The sequence below is a fragment of the Gallus gallus genome, chromosome 2 (assembly GCF_016699485.2).
Source record: "Gallus gallus isolate bGalGal1 chromosome 2, bGalGal1.mat.broiler.GRCg7b, whole genome shotgun sequence".
Taxonomy (NCBI): domain Eukaryota; kingdom Metazoa; phylum Chordata; class Aves; order Galliformes; family Phasianidae; genus Gallus; species Gallus gallus.
This window is the reverse complement of record NC_052533.1, coordinates 1,029,847-1,053,548: the sequence shown is the minus strand read 5'-3', so window position 1 is coordinate 1,053,548 and position 23,702 is coordinate 1,029,847. Positions and strand designations below refer to the sequence as shown.

The 23,702-nt window shown below is 39.6% G+C and overlaps 1 protein-coding gene across 21 annotated transcripts in view; it reads right to left on the bottom strand.

Moving 5' to 3' along the window:
• FAM188B (family with sequence similarity 188 member B) overlaps positions 1-23,702 on the bottom strand; it is a 108,128-nt gene that overhangs the window by 73,848 nt on the left and 10,578 nt on the right. For 16 of the 21 annotated variants that reach the window (XR_005857933.2, XM_040696510.2, XM_040696508.2 and 13 more), the window contains 8 exons: positions 13,612-13,670; positions 13,096-13,205; positions 11,873-11,989; positions 9,387-9,475; positions 5,935-6,036; positions 4,684-4,747; positions 3,204-3,269; positions 2,525-2,592 (listed from right to left, as the gene is read on the bottom strand). Coding sequence is in view for 20 of the 21 variants with exons in the window: in XM_040696510.2 (XP_040552444.1) it covers positions 2,525-2,592; positions 3,204-3,269; positions 4,684-4,747; positions 5,935-6,036; positions 9,387-9,475; positions 11,873-11,989; positions 13,096-13,205; positions 13,612-13,670 (675 nt within the window). In the remaining variant the exon portion in view is untranslated. The remainder of the gene's footprint in view (positions 1-2,524; positions 2,593-3,203; positions 3,270-4,683; positions 4,748-5,934; positions 6,037-9,386; positions 9,476-11,872; positions 11,990-13,095; positions 13,206-13,611; positions 13,671-23,702) is intronic. The other 5 variants (XM_040696513.2, XM_046927827.1, XM_046927826.1 and 2 more) reach the window with 1 other exon arrangement.

Below are 23,702 nucleotides of genomic sequence, written 5' to 3'. Positions count from 1 at the left end.
ACCTCTTAACAACTGAGAGGTGATGGGAAAAATAACCTCTTTGCTTATATTATTAAAAAATGTTTACCATTTTGTAACGAGTAAAGCAATGCAATTAGTAGCAATTAGGAACACTGCTGCTTTTGAGAATTCTCCTAGGTGACAAACACTGTTCCTTGTTCAAATACCTTTACCAATGTATACCTCTCTGCTCTAACTAGCTTAGAAAAATGAGAGAAATTACATGTGCTATAAAATTTTTATGTCATTCATATCAGAGTGCCAAAAAGGAGCTAAGCCAGTGACATGCAGTGTTATTGTAAGCAAAAGAAAGGAAGAAATGTCAGCAAAACAAAAAATAATAATAATAATGTATCTGTGAATGCTTTTAGGAGGCTCAGTGAGTGAGCAACTGTATAAGCAAAATCAAATCAAACTTGGACTAAATGGTTATTTATTTTCAAGACAATGCAGTGATGCAAGAAATAAAAGCATCACTGAATTTACACACATCAAACCTGTGCTGCTTTCAAGTGCAGCTGCTCTTTTCATGTCAGTTATCATTGCAAGTTGTCAAGGAACAGCTCTTTTCACTTGCAGATAATTCTATGAGATTGTTACAGAAGTGGAATTTGACTAAGTGAAGGAAACTTTCAGATTCTGCTTCACACTGAGAATCAATGCACCAAAGAAAACCATTCAATATGTAAACAAACAAACAAGGAAGGAAGGAAGGAAGGAAACACAACTGTACTAGAGCAAACCTCAAGGAATGTTTAAAAGAGGCTGCTTTAATGACTACCCCTTAGAGCTCAGGATATCTACATCAGTAAATTCAGGCCAGATTTACTAATAATCATCCAGAAATATTTTCCTGATGTATTTCACACTATAGTCTTTACTGTTATCATCAATGGAGAGATTGGGGCATCACAAGTGAGTGGTTCAGCCCTGCCAAAAAGACAGATACCTGAAGCAATCTGCTTTCAGGTGTTAAGATAGAGCATTGGCAGCTAACTTAGAGTTGATGCCTAAGGTGGAGTCACATCAGGAGTGGAGTGATCACTGCCACTTTAACAGAGTCAATACCACATTTATATACATGCTTGTGTGTGTACACACATAGAGGGAACAGAGAGATGGAGAGAGAAAATATATAGTAGTACAACAACTGCACCATTCAAAATAAAAATTAACCAAGGCTACCTAGTGTATCAGAAATCTCACAGGATATGGGACAGTCTCTGATAAAGAACCAAGAACAGAATCATAGGATCATGGAGTCATAGAATTGTAGAATGGTTGTGTTGGAAAGGTCCTCCAAGATCATGGATTTCCAACCCCCCCAATCTGTGGGCAGGATTGCCAACCACCAGATCAGACTACCCAGGGCCCCATCAGTCATGTTGTTTCCTGAACGGATGAAGAGGAAAATATTAAAGATCTCTGAAGTCTGCTGTTTTTGACTGTGGTGTGGAGAAATGTTGGAACAGACATCTGGAAGCACCAGTCCATTCTGTATCTGGATGGATTCATGCTGTGGGCAGTATTTTTTTGACAGAACTCATTCAAGACAGTATGTAGGAAGTATAAGGGACAGGAAAAAACATTGTTTCAGCTTCCCTGATTAACATTTGGTTTGGCAAAAGCAAAAAAAAATTATCTGGACATTGCAGAAAAGGAACAAGAACAGCAATTCTTTGTAGATTTCAGGGCAGCAACAAGTTAAACAATACTGCAATATATCAAACAAAAAGATGTTCTGCTAAAGACGGGGCAGTATTAATCATCATATGCAACCCATTTGTACTGTCAAGCAATTCCAGAGCTGTGTTCATTCAAACTTGAAAAAGAAAGCAAATTACCAAAGGTAAGCACATAGGCAGAAATGTCACAAGTAGAGATCCCTCTATGCTCCTCCTGTTACTCATAATCTTTTTATATGCAACTACCATGAGCCATTGGGCAGATGGACTGTTGGTCTGACCAAGTGTGGCTGTTCCTATGTTGACAGGAACAGCAGGATGTGAAGAAATAATGTGAGGAGATACTGTCTGAACAGCAAATAGGACATAAATTTAGTCATGAAGAAACTGAAAGTGGAATTGAAACAATTTCTACTCATTAATGATGAGATTCTTAATGAGATTTTAGAGGAGCAGTGGCAAAAAAAATATAATCTTCCATTATTAAAGTGGCATGAGATAACCTTTGTTCCTGAAAAATATCACTCCTCTGATAGCAGAGGACAGGAATAAATGAGCTGATAGATACATTTTGTCCTTGCCTCGTGTTTATGTCCTATGTCCTTAATTCCCTCCATATTGAAGGCACAGTAAAGATTTATTTGAAGTCTGATCTCAAACTCACAACAACAAAAGCCAAGATTAACTGTGCAAATCACAATTGTAACATTTGTGTATTTATCAGAATAAACATCAAGACACTGAAAAAAGCCAGAGATTTAAGTACACCATGGCTGCTTTTTCGCTTTGCACGTCTTGGTTTCTTTGTAGTTAATGAAATTATATACAAAGGCACTCACAGATTGATAGATCTCGATAAGATGACGGACACGGTCAGAAGGATGCACCCACAGGGACCAATTTCAAACTGAAAAAGGAAAGAATTGTATTTACTTTGTTGAACACATTATCAAGTCCAATCCTAAAGAAATATAAATAAAACTGAAAGTGGAAAGAACGGTTCTCAATTATGCTGAAACTGCTTTTCTTTTTTGCTCTACTTGTTAAAATGCAAGGTGTGTGCTGGGGAGACATTACTGTTCTCTCAACTGCCTGAAAAGAGCTTGTGGAGAGGGGGGGGATTGGTCCCTTCTCCTGCGTAACTAGTGATACGATGAGAATGAGTGGGCTCAAATTGCACCAGGGGAGGTTCAAGTTGGATATTAGGAACAGTTTCTTCTCAGAAGGAGTGGTCAGGCACTGGAATGGGCTGCCCAGGAAGGTGGTCGAGTTACTGACCCTGGAGATGTTAAAGAAATGTTCAGATGTTGTACTGAGGGACGTGGTTTGGTTTAGTAGGAACTATTGGTGACAGGTGGACGGTTGGACTGGATGATCTTGGAGATCTCCAACCTTGGTGGTTCTATGATTCTGTGATTCTACCTTCAGTTGGCTGACAGAAAGAGTGTTAGAAATTACATTCAGAAGCCATAATGAGACTGTTAAATACGTAAAGATTGGCAGCTGAACACGTGATACCTGGTGAATATTCTGCTGAAGAAGTACAATCAGATCTTCATATCTCGTGGCACTATGCAGGATTAGCTGGGAAGAAATAGAAGAAAAAAAAACGACCTGAAATAAGAGCAATCCATTTTGAAACACGACTGCTGAAGGAAAGTAAGCAAAATTTTAAATCTGACTAGAAGGTTTTCAACTAACATAAAGTGGTATAAAAATCTAAGGAAGTCTACCTCTTACTGTTGTTACTTGTTAAATGCTGTATTGTAGTTAAATGCTACCTTTTGCTGTTTTTAAGTTCATTGAGCCATCCACATACTTCAATTTCATGCAATGCAAAACAATTCTTAGAACAACAACGAAGCAGCAAGCAGCCCAGGAGGCTGTACCCATGGGCTGAGTTGTCTATAGCAGACCTCTATCAGAGTATTTCTTATTGCTCAGAGAATACCCCCACAAATACTCGAACATCACATGAACTTCAGGAGAGTTCACAGCTCCCAGTCCTTCCTTCCAAGCTCTTTGTCTGTTTTTGCATCTTCCTATTTTGACAGCGATGATGGATTTATGCAGTAAAGATGAAATAGTGTTGGCAGCCCTGCCCATAGCAGGAGGCTGAAGCTGGAAGATCCATAAGGTCCCTTCCAACCTAAGTCACTCTATGATTCCATGATGCATGGCTGACCACATCCCTGGCTCTATCTGGGGTTTCCTTTCCATCGCTGTGGCTGTGCCTACATGAGCTTTGATAAGCAGTACTTCAACACAGCACCATGCTGTTATTTGCATTCTGAAATGACCAGCAGTTCAAAATCGTTTTAATGTATTAAAGAATACTACCTTTCTATTGTAAGAGCACATTATAGCCAAGGTTTTGTGCTGCATCAGTTGCATTTACTCAGGCTTTCACTTCCAATAGTTTCAACAGTGGTTCTGAGAAGTTGTTGGTACTTTTGCTCCACCATTTAGGAGGCCAGTAATATTTCTTTAAACCACTGAAGCCTGGCTTGTGTCATCAATGTTTACAAAGCCATTTGAGGGCTTCAGATGGAAACAAAGACACAGCTGGAAAGTATTCTGCCATTTGGAGCAACTGGGGGAAAAAAAGGCAAAGAATTCTATATAAAACACGAGAAGAAAATACTGCTTCTTGATGTTCATGGCTGTGCTGGCTGACCTGAAAGGACCCGCTTTCAATCTTTACTGCATACCAGCAAAATTAGGCACAGTTTATAAGCTTGGAAGGTATATGCAACAAAAAGGACCTCAGAGAGCCCAGTTGTCCACAGGCAGTGGGACAGTTCAGAGCCAGATAAACTACCAGGTTCTGTGATTTCCTATTGGTTTTTGGATCACAACTGACTACTGTAATATTAAAGGTTTTAAAACACTTAAGGAAAACAAGGGATACACAGAAATCTGATTCACTGTACTAAAGCAAGAAGAGCTACAAGAAGGATGTAGGGAAAATGTGAGCATGAGTTACACAGAGCCTTACAGTTTCTAAGATTCCATCTGCCTTGTATTTTCCTATGGGAGTGAACTGCTGTCTTCCTGATGGCCTAAAGAGAACATTCAAACAAAACCAAAGTTCATGTTAAAAGGACCAAAATCACATTAAAGAGAAATCAAAACCTTATATGAACTGAATTGCAAACCAAAGTTTTGGTGTTATTACTTCATTGACTAATTTTTGTTTTTCTTTAAAGGCAATCTCATGCACAATGAATGCACGTTGGGTATTCCATGAACTTTTATTGATGAAGTATCTTTAGCTGTGCTCCCTCCGCCTATTTAATATGAATTACAAGTTTCTGTGTAAAAAAGGAGGATAAATACAGGTTTAAGATTTTAACGCCAGTTTTTATTGGGAAGGAATATGAGAGCAGTGACATTAAAGGAGAAGCAGCAGAACAGATGTACAGTATCATCACAGAGGAAATATTTCATAGACAGAAAACACATAAAATATCACTGGAAATGTCTCTGAATTTGCTGGCTTCTATTTCAAGTTTGAAGAACTTCTGTGCCCAGAAGCCTCCAGAAGGTTGTCTGTTCTCACTGTTTCATCAGTCTTAGCTGTTCTAATAAAATAAATGATCTTTTCTCACAAAATCTGGTTTATGTGAAAATATATTGCAGGATTCAGTAACTCCCAGCTATTGGAACAGCAAAAATGGCCTTTTGTATTTCTTCCTCATCCATTTCACATGGCACAAATACATCTTGAGGACCACAAAAATGATCCCAGGGATGGAACAACAGAATGAGGACTGGCTGAGAGCTGGGGCTGTGCAGGTGGAGGAGGGAAGGCTGTGGGGAGAACTGAGAGCAGCCTTCAGTATCTAAAGGGGCTGTAAGAAGGAAGGGGACTGACTCTGTAGCAGGATCTGTGTCACAGAGCAAGGGGAAATGGCTTCAATCTAAAAGAGGGGAGATTTAGATGGATATAACGAAGAATTTTATACACTAAGGGCAGTGAGGCACTGCACAGGTTGCAGTGAGAGGTGGTAGTGCCCCATCCCTGCAGACACTCAAGGTCAAGGGATGGGCTCTGAGCACTGATGGAGCTGTGGGTGTCCCTGTGCATCGCAGGGAGTGGGACCAGGTGGCCTTCAGAGATCCCATCCAACTCAAGCCATTCCACGACTCTACAATCTTTATGAACTTCCATTTTGTGAACTTCGTACGTACTTAACAGACACAATTATAAGAGCATCATGTAACTGAAGCTGCTTCTCCTACTTACAGTGCCACAACTGCTTTTTCATTGCCTCCTGCACGCCACAGGATGTCTGCAATAGCCATGGTGAGGCACTTGGTCCTGTGAGCTTCTGAGGGCTGGAGACAGCTGCAGTCCGGGAAGTGCATGAAACAGCAAAGCACCGAAGTGTGTATCAGAGAGCTTACTCACGTGAGGGCAAAGTGCCCCAGTCACAGCATGCACAGGTTCATAGCAGGTTTTTAGCAAGTGATACATCAACAAAAGCACTTTTCTTAGAGACTATCCAGGTGTTGTAACGCTAATGGTAATAAGGAGGATCCAGCAAGCTGCCTTGGAAAACTGTCATCTAAGTATTTCAGTTGCTTCTATCGCCAAGAGAGTGAGACAGCTCTAAGTCAAAAGAATTCCAAAAATCCTTTGAGTTGGACTGCAAGCCACTGTGGTTACTGAGAAGACACACCAGGTGCAGTTGCATCCCACCTTTAGGGCTCACTCATCTGGATGAGGTGCCACAAGAGCACTCCCTGTGCATGCAGCAGCAGGACTACCTAGTACTGGACTGAGCTGGCGATGGGAGGGGTTAGTGCTGCCATTCAGCATCTCAAGGGCTCTAAGCAGGGAGCTGCAACTGTATTAGGATTGTTTTATACATTAATATCTGAATTCTAGTTTATAAAGGCCTTCATATTTAATTTCATTCTTGAGCTTTGCCTTCTTAACTACTGTCTTCAAATCTACACTGTGATGTTCCTACCTACTATTAAAACTTAACTAAAATGCCATTCACAATAAATGCTGTGCTTTGCAGAGATGGATTTTTCTCTGCTGACTTCCAGAATGGCCATTCTTGAAATTCAGATGTTATCAGTCCCAGAGTTTTACCAGCATGAGCAATGATGTCAGAACCCATTCCCAATATGTAAAAAGATCCAATAATTAAAAGAAAGTACAAGAAACAACAAACAAACAAAAAAAATTAAGCATATTTTCAATCCTGAATATAATGTTCATTTAGAAAAGATTTCCATATCTGAAGGATGTGAGATTTGGGAAATAATAGGTGATGGTTTTCAAGCAAAAAATAAATCACATTTTTCTCTTATTTCTGCCTGTGTTCTGGCACAGATATCCAAATATATGGGAAGTGTAGCAAGTTATTTTAACTCAATCCATTTATAATTGATTTGTAGCAGAAGAGGTAGCAGAATAATAATGATAAGTAATAATTACCTCTTGAACCACAAAGAAGTCTGAAGTCAAACACTTACCGTGAAGCAGCCAACACTTTGAAAACCATAGAATCATAGAATCATCAAGGTTGAAAAATGTAGGTTAGAATTAGAAAGGAATACAAATCTTCTAATTTCAAGCTCTGAGACTGCCCTTTCTTTCTGCCTAAGAAGTTTCTGCCCATGGTAAACACATCATAAGAAAGGTCTGTTTATCTCATGAATAAAACAGCCTGTCTTGCTATTCATTTTTAAGACCTGAAGACTTCTGGCATTTCTGTGCACAAAGACCAAGGGCTCAGTTGCCAACTTGAAATCTCCTGGGGACTTTCATCATACCTCAGTACCATTTTTCATATACAAAATATGTAAAAACAAAGTACTTTAAAACCACGTGCGTAACAAGAGGAAAGAAGAAGAGATGCAAATATTGCCAAGTACATGGGGCAGGTTGTAGCTGGCATGCATTGGGACACTCATGGTCAGATTAAGCAACCTAGCTTCAGCCCACTTATCTGGGTGCTACATGATTCTCCAGCATTTAACATCACTTCACTGTGATGAAAGAGCAAACAGTGAACAGCTCTCAGGGTGTTACTGAGGGTAACCCAAGGCTCAGGCAGATCAAGGAGCAAATGACCAACAGCTGCCCTCCAAACTGAAATGAGCTTTTGATTTTAACAATTGGAAATATTGATTTTCTTCTATGAGAAATCTCATGGACATGAGCATGATTCTGCTTTGAAAACTCTACTGAATTGGAATAAAAACTGCTGCTCTACTAACTAATTTGTGCACCAACCAGCAGGTGTTCTCTGAGTTGATATATTACCATCTGCAAAGTTGGACAAGCTTCTCCCTGTACTGGCAGCAGTGTTTTCCTCAATACCTCTCAGAAATGATCTCTGTATCTCCTTAAAAAGAAAAAAGTGTGTATAGACTTGTCAAAATTTCACTGACTGAAGTCTAGAGAAAGTGCCCCAAGTACTGGCCTGGCTTTTAAGGTATTTGGGAAGCACTGTTGTTTAATTTAAAAAGCGTGCTCTGTTTAGATGAACTACAGAAAAATGTGACCTTCTGAAAGAAATGAATGGAAGAAGAAAGAATTAAACTATGTAACTCCATAGAATTAAGCTGAGGTTACACTCTGCTCACGTATTATACCACTGATTCCATGGATTTAGCAGTGTTAACTAACTTGAGGTGAGTCCAAGGAGCAGGTGATCTTCATGTGATTAATTCACAGTATCTCATTCATTTGGACTTTTGTTTGGGGGTCTGAAAGCAATCAGAGCCATTATTACCTAGCAACAGCAATAGTAACAATCATAGACCCTTCCAACTCAGTTATTCTATGATTCTATGATAGTAAATGCTTTATTCTAAGTCTGTAAGTCTGGTTTTCAATGTCTCCAATGCCTTACTAAGCATCTCATTGCAGGTCTGCCTGCCCACAACCACTCCTGGGTCTGGACACCTGTGCAGACCCCTCAGGCCCCAGTAAAGCTTTGACTGTCACCTCCCATCCCATGTGCTGTAGAGAGATGATGACAAATGCACCCGTTTCATTCCATTATCGATGAACACAGCCCAAACAACTAATTCATGTGGAGGGCCTACAAAGCACAGGAAAGCTTTGTGATTTTGTTTTTCTTTTTATAATGGACTGCATTTCTTGTTGAAAACAAAAAATGCAAACAGAATAGATCTGGTAATAAAGTAAATTGTTTTGGACATCATTTTCCAGCATGAATGAGCTCTGTACCTATAATAGTGTTACAAGTGCATTGATATTATCAGAATAGCAGTCCGAGCAATTTTCCTCAATGCTAGCAATACATAAAACTATTTCTATAAAGTTAATAGAAACACACACACAAGTTAAATTCTATTAAGAGGTTTAGACACGAAAGATCAAACAGCAACAAGAAAAAAATAGAAAGCTCTAACTTTTAAATTCCACCCTTCTTGCGATTCTTAGTGTCAAAAATTGCATGAATTTCATGGTCTTCTAAATCCTGATTGCATTTGCTTTGAAATCATACCTCCATGGCATCTTGAGGTTCAGTGACACCACTACACTTAAAAGAAAAGTAAATACAACATTCATGCTCTATTTTCTTTCTCTATCAGAGAAAAAGAAAAGCTCAGTTAAGTCCCAACTCCAAAAGGTTCCTGAGGGGCTGCAACACAGAAAATCCTCTTACACTTCTGTATGGAAATTACTTGTGCCAGTTGCTGACTTACCGAGCATCCTTATTCCTGTTATTGTCTCCAAAGATAAGCTGCTGTAGAACACAAGCTTGAACTGCTGCCAGCACTCCACATGGGCCACCCTGAGGGTAACAATTGGACACTCTGTGAACAAAACACCTTGCACTGTTTGATGCTGGAGAAAACTAGTTTGAAAGCCACGTGATTCCATTCAGGCTTCATCCATCCTTTCATCTCTCTCCTTCCATCCATGACTTTGCAAGGCTCTCTATTGCTCTCTGTTTTTCGCAAGCCACTGAAAATCAGAATTGCTGACTGGTAGTGTGCTTCACATCTCTTTTTCCTGAAAATGCCTAGAACTTGCCACACCAGCATGGGTCAGCGGGCAGCATGGGTGGTACCATGGGTACCATGACATAGGTAGATGGTTGGACTAGAAGGTCTTTTCCAACCTTAATGATTTTGTGATTCTATATGATTCTGTGTTCTATAATATCCAAGTGAGTGTAATATCAAAGAGAATATTTTAGTGAGAACTATTGGTGGTAGGTGGACAAGATGATCTTGTAGGTCTTTTCCAACCTTGGTCATTCTATGATTCAATGTAAAGTACTGCGTTGCTTTTATAGGTCTGCTCTGTGCTCATGCAAACAAACAAAAGATGCTCCGATCCCTATGAGCCAAAAACTACCTTCATTTCTAGAGAAAAAACAAACTTGACTTTTCCAAAGGACAAAATTTAGCCTCCCCTCTTCGCATGCCTCCCCTCAAATTCCCACTTATATCATTAATGAAAGATTTCAGTTTTATGTATACCACTCTGCACTGGGGAGTTATTCCACTGCAGAAGAGAGAAAATAAAGGAAACTTGAATCTTCAAATCCTTAATGTTGGAAATATCACAATACCAACGCATGTCATATTAACATTAAGCCTAGTGGCAAATAGATAAATGGCTGCTGTGAAAGACTCTGGGATGGTATAGCATTGCATTTCCTTCTCCTCGGTTATTCCCAAACATCCAACCCATTTAATTCCACTGAATGACCAAGACTTGTCTCTATGTGTTAGCTTGATGGCAGACAGACAGTTTTGCACCACCTCTGACTTCCCTGAGTGAGAGAATGGTTGTGGTTGGAAGGGACCTCTGGGTGACCTAGTCCAACCTCCAGAACAGTTGAGGTGGGAAGGGACCTCCGGGTCCATCTGGTCCAACTGCTGGCTCCAGCATGGACACCCAGAGCAGGGTGCACAAGACAGTCACATCGAGACTTCCTCATTTATATTACATACATACTACTTCTCCATAATTATCTACATGACTAATGTGTGGATCTTCTGAGATATGCTGATTCAATGTTTACTTCAATCCATCAGGGAAAGCCCCTCAGTCAGAAAAAATAAAATAAAATAGAGGAAGCATTCTAAGCATCTTCTTGTAGAACCCAAAAAAACTTTATGTTAGAACAGAATGAAGAAAGTTGTTTGGTTGAAATGAATTTTGGAAGTGAGGAGAACCAGGCTAATTATTTGAAATGAAGACACTTCCACAGAGCGCTCAGGTTTACCGTTCATGTTGTGAAGTTTATGGAAGGATATTTAATGACCAGTGAGTCACAAGAAGTGAAGAGATGTCCTTTCCCTACCTGCAGGGTCTGGAAAAATCAAAGTAACATTTACTATGGGCCAGTGAGAAGCAACATTACTGTCATGGTTCCTTTTGGAGTTTAACGTAACATGTAATATTTCTTTTTTCCCTCTAGGTTTTATTTATTTATCCCCCTCTGCTCTGCCCTCATGAGGCCCCATCTGCAGGACTGTATCCAGTCCTGGGGCCCCCAGCAGGGGAGGGATGCAGAGCTGTAGGAGCAGGTCCAGAAGATGCTCAGAGGATGACGCACCTCTTTGGTGTGAAGAAAGGTTGAGGGATTTGAGATTGTTCAGCCTGTAAAAGAGAAGGCTCCAGGAAGACTTAATTGCAGCCCTCCAGTACTTGAAGGGAGCTTATAAACTGGAAGGGGATCGACTTTTTATATAGTCTGATAGTGAAAGAACAAGGGGGAATGGATTTAAACTAAAAGAGGGGAGATTTAGCTGAGATGTGAGGGGGGAATTCTTTACTCAGAGCGTGGTGTGGCACTGGCACTGCTGCCCAGAGAGGTTGTGCTGTGGATGCCCCATCCCTGGAGGTGCTCAAGGCCAGGATGGATGGGGCCCTAGGCAGCTGAGCTGGTGGCTGGCAACCAGACCACGTCAGAAGGGTTAGAACTAGATGATGATTAAGGTACCTTCCAACCTAAGCCATTCTGTGATTTTATAATCTTCAGTAGATTCCTTCCATCTCAACTCTCCTAGCAGACTTGACAAGGTAACATCATCCAGTGGAAAGCAGTGACACTAAAGAAAGCAAAGACTCTTTAGAAGACTTATTTTTTCACTGATAAAACACACAGCCTCTGTAAACTTCGTGTAAAAAGCAAAGATCACTTTTTTTTTTTTAAGAAGCCCACTTACAGTACCTTTTTTTGTACAATGCCATATTTTAACTGAGGAATGTTATTAAATGTAAAACTCTGTATTTTCCATTCTTCGCTGAAGCAACAAAGACTGGAGCCAAACAGAAGATTTTTTAATTCCTATTAAAAAAAAAAGAAGAAAAGATGTATGAATTTAAAAATAAATATATATATATATATATATATGCACTAACGTTTTCTAGCAGTCATTTGTAGAAAGAAAGGCACAGTGTGGCAGGGTAATGACTAACTCACTATAGCCACCCTTTTCTCTTTTATACTTACTGTAAATAGCAACACCCAAATGAAATGGAGCAATTTTTTCCTTTTCCTGCAATATTACTTCAACTCATAATACTGTGTATTGCTCAGCACTAGGAAACTGGCTAGGCAGATTGGCTGAGGCAGTTTCCCATGGAAGCATTACAAAATAATGCCTCAGAGTTACAGCAAAAGGGCAATGGCTACTGATGGCTGACGTCAGTCAGAAGAGAATCCTGCTGGACAGGGAAAAGGCAGAAGCCTGTTTTGCTTGTCAAAGTTTCTGGTATAAGACAGTGTCGTTCAGAGATTTATCTATGTCTGCTGGCAAAATTCAAATTCAGATCTTGGCCCTGAGCAACTGCAGACTCTGCTACTAAGGAATAGCTAAGCTGAAGAACTGCTTTCAGTCTAAAGTAAGGCTGAGCAAACAAGGACTGGCTGCTTAGGGTTTGCACCATCACTTTGATATGTCTTTGACAGAGAAATGAAGTTGGAAGAAATCCTCATTATCTTTTCTCTGTGGCTTTTTTAATGATTTTTTTTTGTCTGAATGGAAAAGAAAAATTAAAAGTACTTAATATTTACATCTCTGCTCAAAGCAAGGAAGGTGAGCAAAGGAGATGTAGTGGTGAACCAGTCGATATAAGGACAGGTAGACAAGCACATACAAAACTGACAAGAGCCATTAATAAAATAGTATGTGCTTCTTCAGTTAAAGCCCTTATCCATGGTTCAAGCGGCTGATAAATTCCCACATGCTCTTCTGGTATTTTTCTGAATTCTGTTTGGGTGTCCCTATATTACCTTTACGTATGAACACTGAATAAGGACTCTGTTCGAGAGTATGTACAGCAGGAGTTAAACCACAAACGGGCAGATAACACAGAACAATTCATTGCTGCTCTAACTCAACAGAAATGACAATTTCACACTTCCATTTCTATATACCATCATAGCCTTACTTTTGCAAGAGAAATATCAATTGCCTTTGATGCTTCTTGAAGCATATGCAGCGTTGAAAGATTCAGGTTCCTACTGATTTCTCCAGTTGTTGCTTCATCCTCAACATCAACTGAAAGTAAAGAAAAACATAAAATGAGTTGGTGGAAAAAAAAAATTATCTCTGCTCCCCCCAGTAGGGGAAATTATATACTTAGTCAGAAAATAAATAAGGCCAGGCTGGATGGGGCTTTGACCAACCTTATCTGGTGGGAAGTGTCCTTGCCCATAGCAGTGAGGTTGGAACAAGATGCTCTCTAAAGTCCCTTCCAACCCAAATCATTCTATAATTCTATGATAAGTCACCCTTTATTTGATTATTTCTTAATAACTTCTTCACACAGTCTCAGCAAAGAACAGCAAATGCAATTACTCTAAATCAACTAAGCACTGCCAAAGAAAAGAACTCAAACATCTTTGATTACAGTTTCTCTAAAGAATATGCTGGTGAAAGCCAAACTGACTCTGAACAAACTTACCTAATTCTAGGGTATCTTTCATCTGGTCTTCTTTATTCCAAGTGGATGTCGGAGACTTCCTACATTAAAATCATCAAAAAACAAATAAGTGAATGCTCACTTTAATGAGAAATGTTTATTGAATTAATGAGAAAAAAAAATGTGGTAAAATCACACAAAAATAAAAATATATAAAGTTATTCAATGTCTTTTATTTAGGTTTTAATGCATTCTGTATAGAAGAGCTCAGGTTTATCAACATTTTTGTCCAAATAAGCAGTGTTAGAACAAAAACTTTTTTACTGGAAGAGAGCTGAACTTGAGGAGTTCATCAGGAAAGGCAGTCAGCAAAGAGCAGCACAATGCAAAGGATTCAGGATTTCAGTCCTACTTCAACACTCCCCATCTACTTCAACGCTGACTTAATGTCATCTGTATTATTTCAGCAGAGGTTAGACCTTGCCTGCTCATCATCAGAGGCAGATATGTACAGCCCTGAATTTTGTGAGGGTATTCAAGTACATGGGACTACCTGAGTTCAAAAGATGATGACATAAGATAATGTCCCCGATGAGGACAAGGATGAGGTTGAAACTGATTACTGAACGACTTTAAATATCCAAAACATGTAAGTGAGAATCAGGGTTATATTCCTCCACCAGGGTAATTTTTCATCCATCCGTAGGTAACAGTTGCTCAAAAGGGATGTGGTTTAGTGGGAAATCTTGGTGGTAGGTGGACAGTTGGGTGGATGATCTTGGAGGTCTTTTCGAAACTTTGTGATTCTACAGTTCTATGATTCCATGGAATGCTCTTGTGATTTCTCTATTACATAAATGACAAGTTAAAAATTCACAAGCAGAAATACTGAAGGGCCTAAGCAGTTAAGCTTGGCTGTGAAAACAGAAGTTAAATAGAAAGTTATATTTTGAGAGGTGAGATGGGTTTCCTCTTCCTGTAGAATTCATACCAAAATGAATTCAGAACTCATGAAAAGTTTCAAATAACTGTTGTAAAAAAATGATCTTTTTCTTTTTTTTTTTCAGAAGAGCAGTGCTGTACCACTGGCCTTTGCTTTGGAAAAAATGGCATTGCACTGACAGACCTTTCAGAAATAGTATGGGCTAATTTCCTCAGCAACATCCTTTGTGTGCATGATATTATTATAGCAACAACTGCTGTCATATCACATACTTTCCATTAACTTAATTTCCTTTTTCAGTATGTGAAAGATGAATGAAAACAGAACACACACACATATTACACCCAAGATTCTTCCAGTTTAAAATCTTTTTGGTACCACTGTCATTGACAGTCTCTGGTATTAAAATAATAGAAACACCTCTCTTTCTGTGTGTGTATGTGTTAAAAAGGATGAAATGTGCACAGCCACAATTAAGAAAATATAGAGTACAAATAAAAAACACATTACTAAGGATTAAGGTAAAAATAAATCAGATGTCCAACAGGCAAGCATAGATAAGAGAACTGAGAGCAACAGTGCTATTTGTATTGAATTCCCACTGAACAAACAGTACTTTTTGCTAATACTGGATTCCAACTCAGACTTCTTTCTGTCACGTGCTGTTATTTTCATCTCTCCTGGTCAGAGGAGTGGTCTCAATGACACTAAATTTGCAAATAAACTGTTTTTCATCCAAGTACTGATGCCATTGAATTGCACTTAGACTCAAACAGAATCCACATACTTGTTTTGTCTGAATTTGCAAACTATTGTCTCTTGTTTCCTAGAGAATAATGCGTTTCCTCCTAGGTCAACCCATTTGGATCTGGTTTTCAAAACAGAGCTATTAATGCTAAAGAATACAGCTCTATCATTAATAGCTATTAGCCAGGTCTGGAAGGAGACAGGATTTAGCACATATCTCCACTAATCCACACTGTTTCTAGTTTCCATGTTTCCTAACATGCGTCTGACCCACACCATCCAAGATTCTCCCACGCAGTGCCCAAAGAGAGCTCACAGAACAGCACGCTGCCATTTTACAGCAGGACTGACTCCTTCTTTGCTCTACCAAAACCAACCCAGGAGGCTTGATACCTTCAAACATCCCACCATGTGATCACCCCACACACTGCTCTTTATTTTTCTTTTACAAAAGCACCCTCCTGAGGATACATCAACAAATTGACATTATTTCAGAGCTCAATTCACCCCTTCTCTCCAATGAAACAAACCAGCTCACAAACAGGAAACAAAATTATATTTTACAGCCACAATAGGAGACCTAGAAGAGATCTAAAGTCAAATGCTACATAATATGAACACAACCAGGATACAACAAGAAGAGTCAAAGCCAGAGAACTGTCCTTGGATCCGTTTCACTTAGCAGCACAGATTGAATCAATTTCAATATAGAAGGAGGCCAAGCAAGGTGTGGTTAATTATCCTTTTCCATTAGGAACACCATTCCCACTACATCAACATTATGACCAAGGAAGCCCATGAGTTATCAGAAAAGTTATTAGTCTCCATTTATATTTTACTGCACTTTGCTATATAGAAAGCTCAGGATTAAAATATGAATTTAGTCAGTGCAGACATAAGTGCTGAAAACAAGCGCTGATGTTGTCTGGCAATCACAAATACAAGGACAGGATCTACCTTAATGCTCTTGCTTCACCTACATATCCTTGCATACACATCCCTCGCCTCTCTGTCATTTTGATCATCTCCATCAGTGTACTAAGCTCCTTAAAGCACGGATTTCCTACTTCATACGTGGAAAAAATTGAGGCTGATTAATTTGAGAGGATGATTTTCACAGCACTAGCTGAAGCAAATCAGCCTAGGTGTTGCTGTAATTATCCTGCCACAGTTCAAAAGAGTCATAAGCAACTCATACATCTTTCTCCAAACTTAAACCCTGGCACATTAAGCAGTTAATAGGAAGACATCATGTCAATACCCATTAGGTGCTTGAAACAGAAAATGTTTAGATGTGAGTGATTTTCACAGCATGACAAAGGGTACGGGATTCAATTTGCAGATTAAGAAACCTAAATTTAGTTGCCTACATACTTGGGTGTCAACCTTCCCATGATAACTGATTCATGACTGACTCAGCACTCAGGAGGCTCAAGCCAAGAGCTTAAAAAGCCTTTCAGACAACTAAGTGTATGTGCCAACTTCTAGGAAGTCAGGCACCTGGATTTACATAAGGTCCCTTAGGTACCTCACCCTACCTGGCCTCAACCACTGCTTCAGCAGGACTTGGGTTTTCTCTAGGTAGTCCACCACACCTGCTGGTGTCATTAGATGTCTTGGGTACCTTAGAGTCCAAAATGGCACTATATGCCTATGTTTAAGCATATATAGAATTGCTAACGTTAAGTTAGCATTCTTGATTAGTTTTTGTCCCAAGTACTTCTCTGTAAATGAAAATAAAGCTGATTGTGGCACAGTAGATCACCCAGGACCATTTTGGTAACACTGCTGCTTTCTGGCGAGTCTAAAAGACGTTGGTTATACACCCGTTCCTGGAAGAACCGTGCCCTGGATGCAAAGTGCTTTGATTTCTCAAGGCACAAGGAAATTCCTATCAGGCTGAGGAAAGCGCTGACATCAAAGATTGATGTCGGGTGTTTTCTGGTTAAGTGGGGTATTTTTGCAGATGGAGGTTATTCAAAAGTTCTCTCCCTAAGGTTTCCCAAAACACTGTCGGGACATTTATTGCAATTTCCATTTCAGCAGATGGTTACAGCTCCAGGAAAATTTATTTTACATGTAAAACCGTACAGTTAGAATACTTAGGAAAGGGGAAGTCATCTGTCATGGCAGAAAAATGGGACAGGAAGAAAATATGTTTCATTATAAACATCCTATACAGTACTTTCTCTAAATATTTGAACATTCCTATCTGATTTTCGGGTATTCCAGAAAACAATTTACATAGAAGAGCTGAACATGCAGAAAAAGCAGTTATCTTCACAATAACGCATGTGCATTCCACTGTTTCCTATTTACATTACTGCATATAGAGGTAAAGAAACAAACCGGCTTAAAATAAAAACATTGATCATCAGTAGCATTGAGGCTACTGTGTTGGGAAAACTTACTTTCAGTGTTCAATGGAAACAGTTTTTTCTACTGGACTTTTCTGCATAGTAATTTACAGTGCCAGAAGGATGCCTGGAAGTCACAGTTATACTGTCTTGTGCACTATACTTCAATAGAAGTATAGAGAAAGCAGTATAATGAAAGTGTTGCTCGATCATTCACACACCCATCAAAGATTTCTTGGCATGGCACTCCCACACTGCATTATAAAGGCACTCAACACCACATTTTAATTGATCATTACATCCCCCAATTCAAACACCAGCAAAATAAACACTTATCAGTAAAACAAGAGGCCTAAAATTCCTTTAAATACAGATGATCCAAGACATCAACAAAGAGATACAGCATAAAGCACAGAGATGGGTTCCCAGTGCTCAACACTCAATTAATTCACATCACTGGAGGTGAGTACCACCTCCCATTTTGCTTGCCCTATGAAGTATACATTCCTTCTGGTTTTGGCCTTCAGCTTTCAGGCCATTTATTTTTAAAGACGTGGAAAGTTCCTGGCCTTCCATTTCCTGTTAGAAACCTTCAATTTTTAAGAGTAAACTGACAGACTTTAGCAAAATAAATTCTCTTCCTAAAAGCTGATGTCAGATGTCAACTGGAAGAAGATAACAACTTACACTGAAGGGTGGGCTAGATCTTATAACTCATTTTGCTATGAAAACTCACCCATAGAGAACAGCCTACTGGCAAACACACGCACTGTCCCATTACAGCAATCTTAGGGAAGTAACGCAGAGGTGAAAACAAATTCCTTCTGCTTCTTGCAATCAATGGGCTGTTTTTAAGGAGGAGGAAATTTCTTGTGCTTCTTCCAGTAGTGTGATGTTCTGCCCATTAAAAGGGGATGCATACTGTTTGCTCTTGGTTTAAATCTGAGATCTAAAGCCCTGGTACGTGCATACGAGCCAGGCAACTTCTCAATGACTGAATGCATTTTAGGCACAGGCCGGACACTTCCAATTTGACGTCCTTTCCAAAAAATAAATAAAACAACAACAAAAAAAATGATACAGAAGCCATTTGCCATTTCCAGTAATTGCACAGTGCCTCTTCCCATGGAGTGCTGGAAAAATACTAAAAGGGCAAATGGCAGTACACACAGATGTTATGTCGGAGGCTCTGATGCCATAAATCCATTGGCACAAAACAAGAATCACAATAGTTCATTACTTTTATTTTAGGCTCTTTTTTCCTGTCCAAGCATTATGTTATAAGAAGTGTTATGCAACTCCAGATTCTTGAAGGTTTTCACTACTGAGTGGTTTGACAACTGCAGTTTCTCTGTCTCCATCTTCATATATGGGGTAATTAAACCCTCCACCCCTAAATATGACCCCATTTTTTTTTGACAGTGGTTCTCCTGATTGTTAGTTGCAAGGATCAGACATTCCCCACTGATGGTAGAGCACATCCCAAGGAAGGCTGTGCTTCATCTCTCATTGAAGGTGCCTACCACAGTGTTCTCACTGTGCTTCCTGGCTACACAGCAACACCAAAGTATTGACAAAGGCTTGGGATGACGCCATGTGGCTTCTTCATGTGGCTTAAGGGAAATGCCCAGTGCTATGCACAGATCACAGATGAAATGGAAGGAAACATGCAAAGGTGATTTGCTATTAGACTGCTACAGCTCTGCATTCCTTCCCGTTCTTTTATCTGAAATACTGAATTCTGACTAAGCGTGCATTTCCTAGAAGTGTCACCATTGCCCACTACATCCTCTTCCTCTTACAGTGGGAGAAATTAATTCCTCAGACATTGCTCACACACGTCACATGTCCCCAAGCATGCTGGTAGTACACTAAATGCCACACCAAATCAGTTGGTTTTTATGACTACTCTAGCTTATAAAAACATGGTGACTTGAATTCAGTCCTCATGTCATAGAACTGGCCCTCACGGTGATGAGCACTTTTAGGAATCTCATAGGACCAAAATTCAATTACTTAACAAAATGCCAGATGCCATTTTAGACAAAACAATCTCATCCAGTACTCCAATTCTATGAGTAGCAGTGAAGCATTACACTGGGCAAACAGAACAGAATTAAAACTATTGATTATGCCCAGAAAAGCTATTTTTACACCAACTTTGACCTGTTCAGGACGCTGATAGAAAGGGTCCCTTGGGAGGCACTCCATACATTAAAAGGAAGAGGAGGTACAAGGAGAATCCCATCCTTTACAGGACGGACAAGGTGGAGAACTACAACCACTGAGGATAAAGAAAAGGCTGAGGTTCTCAATGCCTTCTTTATATCTGCCTTTAATAGTCAGACCAGTTATCCTCAGGGTACTCTATCCCCTGACCTGGAAGTCTAAGGTGGGGAGCGGAAAAAAGCCAGCAGAAAAGACTGGAGCCAGTCACAACTATTGGGTAAAGAATGTGCAGTAAACTACTTTGCAGGAACTAGATTTCTTGAGTTGGAATTTCAATTTAATTTAAAAAAACACAAATAAAACTGGAATATTGATTACTATTCTTTATCTGTTTAAAAGAAGGTGGCTGTTCTGGCTCTCCTGTTTCTGCCATGAGTCTGCAATCAGAGAATAGCTGAGGTTCAAAGGCACCTGCAGAGCTCACTTAGTCCAACTCCTCTGCTCAAAGCAGGTTACACTAGTGCTAAATCCTAAATCCTCACAGAAAAACAACAGCAAAAAATTCAGAGCAGAAGAGATAAAAATGCAAGCAGATGATAGCAGGTTTAGACCAAAAAAGGAAGTCTGTAAGAGAATAAACATTATTTAGAAGTACTTTAACAGAGGTGAATATCTGTAGCAGAAACATCAGCCAGAGAAGCAACTTCAATTTGGATAACAGGGCGGAAAACAAATCCTGGAGGAATATAAAGGAAAAATTCCCTAGATTAAGGCTACTATACACTGAAACGTATTCTCAGGGGAGAGGTGTCACTTGAGTCATTTAAGAGCAGACTAGACAAAGTCTTGGAAGAAAGTATTACATCAGATCGTATATATAGGAATGAATAATCTGCCATAGAAGCAAATGACCTTGAAAGTCTTTTCCATCTGTAATTTCTACGGTTCTATGAAATATGAGTAATGTTTCACTAAAGAACTTGGTATCTATGGCAATTCACTAACCCTACTCTATTTGTGTTAGCATGCAGAGCGCTGCTAGAAAAGGGTTTTTTTACTGAACAATGAGTGATATTTTGGGAACCACTGCAGATTGCCCACCTAAAGCAAAGTTGGTTGAGACACCACTGCGGGAAGAGAAATTCTGGCTCTGGACTCACAGGTACTTTATCTCCTGGTGGTCGAAATGAAGTGCATCTGAGATCCTTAGGTTTTGGTTGGAAAAGGCATCTTGAGGCCAAGCCACATAGTAATAAAAAAGTCCCTACTGTCATAAATATCCATCTGCACTGGCAGACTTTGGAAGGGAAACCACTAGCTCACATTCGGTTTGCAGCCAAGACTGGGGGCAAGGCGATGGAGAGTAGAGCAGAAGCAATTAGAAGAAGTGGATAACAAAGGGGACCATTCACAAACAAAGGTTGAATAGAGAATCAATTGTCTTCCTTACTCCTGAAAGTGCTTTATAAATCTCTTGTTTTGGACAATGGGATCTACTATTGTAAGGTAGTTTCATTTATTTGCCTTTCTGACAGCCATTCCCTCTTTGTTTCTATGAAGTTAGGGTAGCCAGATCTAGTGGATGGCAAGCCAGCCCATGGGGGGGCTCAATGATCTTTAAGGTCTCTTCTAACCTCAGCCATTCTAAAATTCTATGACTATTTTATGAAATTATCCACATGTCCTTAACTTCAGGTTAAAAATTGTTTGTTTTTTTTTTTCCTGAGTCTTTGATTCCAAGTTTACACATTTTTTTTCCTTCTGTCATTTCTCTGATTTTAATTTGTATGCCTTGACACTGAGAAAAGGAGAATGGTTTGCTTTATACACGACAACTAGAAGTTCAGACACCTCAGTATGCAGCTCTTAACTTCCAGAAGTGAAACAGGTGTCTTGGATAGTATCTGCCCATCCAACTCATTATAAGGTGGTGCCAGTACTACCCAGTAAGAATACAGCTGGCCAGCCCATATCTACCTGTTTAGAAACTATTCAGCTGAGGACTGGAGGGTTTCCACATCACCACCAAGCCTTACGTTTGTATAGCCAAGGAGAATGGAAAACTAGAAGTGTACTTCAGATTCAGAGGTTGTGTGAGCAACACGAGTAGCATGTCTGTAGCCAAGACAAAACAATTGTTCCTCAACTGCTATGAAGTTCTTTTTCACCAATTTTGCTTGCTCAAGCTGTGAAACACGGGGAAATCTTCTAACACCATTTAACCTTCGCAAAGAACTCATTATTCATCAGGCTTTTCCTGGAAAAGCATCAGAATGATTTTAATCCAAGGCCAAGTGTCAAATTCAACAGCTATTCTTTTTTTCACAGTTCCCAAAGATCACAAATTCCATTCCACCATAGATCCTCATTCTTTATTCTATGCGCTCCGTTTGGTGATGCGTATTTCCCTGCTGGAGGTGATTCAGCATTAAGCAGAGGATATTTGAGGTGGCAGAGAATCATTCCTCGCAGCCATTCAATAGTCTGTCCAGCTGAAAAGACTCTGTTGCCTTTTATCTGAATGCGTTCCTTCAACCTAATCTATTCCCATGGAACTTGTAAGATCAGAATCATAACTACAGGTACAGCAATTTTTCAGCTGGATTCTTGGATTGTTCATTTACATTACGTATTTTTTTTAAATATTTTTTTTTAGTCCCATGAAAACTTCAGAGTCAAGAAATGAAAAGTGATGGGTCATCCAAATTCTACTTGTATACAGCTCACAGTTTAGAGAGGAACAAGGACTCAAGGAACTGGAGAGCAGTAAGAAACACTGCTTTAAGAACACATCAAAGCCACCTGAAAGGATGGACGGGGTTTCAGATCCCTCACTGAAGTGGATTTGAAACAAAACATCATTTTCAATCTGTTAAGTCCTTACAGTAGAAGGTTCTACCTTCAAATAACAGTTCTGCACACTGTATATGAGTTCATAAAACTCTGCCCTTGCATGACCAAGCATCACAATCTGATTCACAGTTAATTACTTCTCCATTAAAGCAAACCATTACCTCTGCAGATTTAATTCATGTATTTTTGTAGTACGGACAGAAAAGCAGAAACACACTGTGGCCACTGAAGCATTACACCTAATCTATTAAAAGCAAAAGCCTCAGAATATGAAAAGTGAGACATCTGACTCCTGAGGAAAATCAGTTTGAAACTAATATTGAAATATAGCCCTCGTAATAATCCCCAGTGCCTACCAACAGCTCTGCAAACAGTGCAATAATCAAAGCAGGATGAATTGAGAAACCATGTTAGCTGCTGTTTGCGTACAGCAAAGGATTCCTGACGATTTGCTGCCACCTATATACTGCTCCCTGCTGGGTTAATTAAAAATAAGGAGTTCTAAAATAAAGGCATTTACTACAATTGCACCTGGGTATGTATGCAAGCTGTACGGCATATTGCTAATTAAAGTAAGTACTGCTAACTATTAGTAGGTATTGCTAAGTACTATAACTGTACAACACACTGTCTTTAGGGAGTAACTCCTACTGACACGAAACAGAATCCAATAAGAACACAGAGGAATACTATCAACCCAACAGCACCTAAGCTTCTGTTCCCCTATAAAACAAGGAAGAAAATAGAGCTTTTAATTATTTGCAATCATTATTTCCCCTTTCATGGGGAGGGATTCAGACATATTGTGAGGTACACAACTGAAGGGGAAGATGAACAAATTGCTCTTCACATCTGTCTTTACACAGTTAAAGGCACGTTGTTCGCCCGCTGTGTATCAGCAACGTGTCTGCACAGAGACATATCTGAGAAGGTAACAGGTGCTTTCATATGAAGAGTCAGCATTTTATCCCAGTTAAGAGCAATTAGGTAATACCTGCAGTTAAACACTGACCTTCTAAACCACCCTCAGAGATACCTGAATTTGAAAGCAGATACTCCCAGCT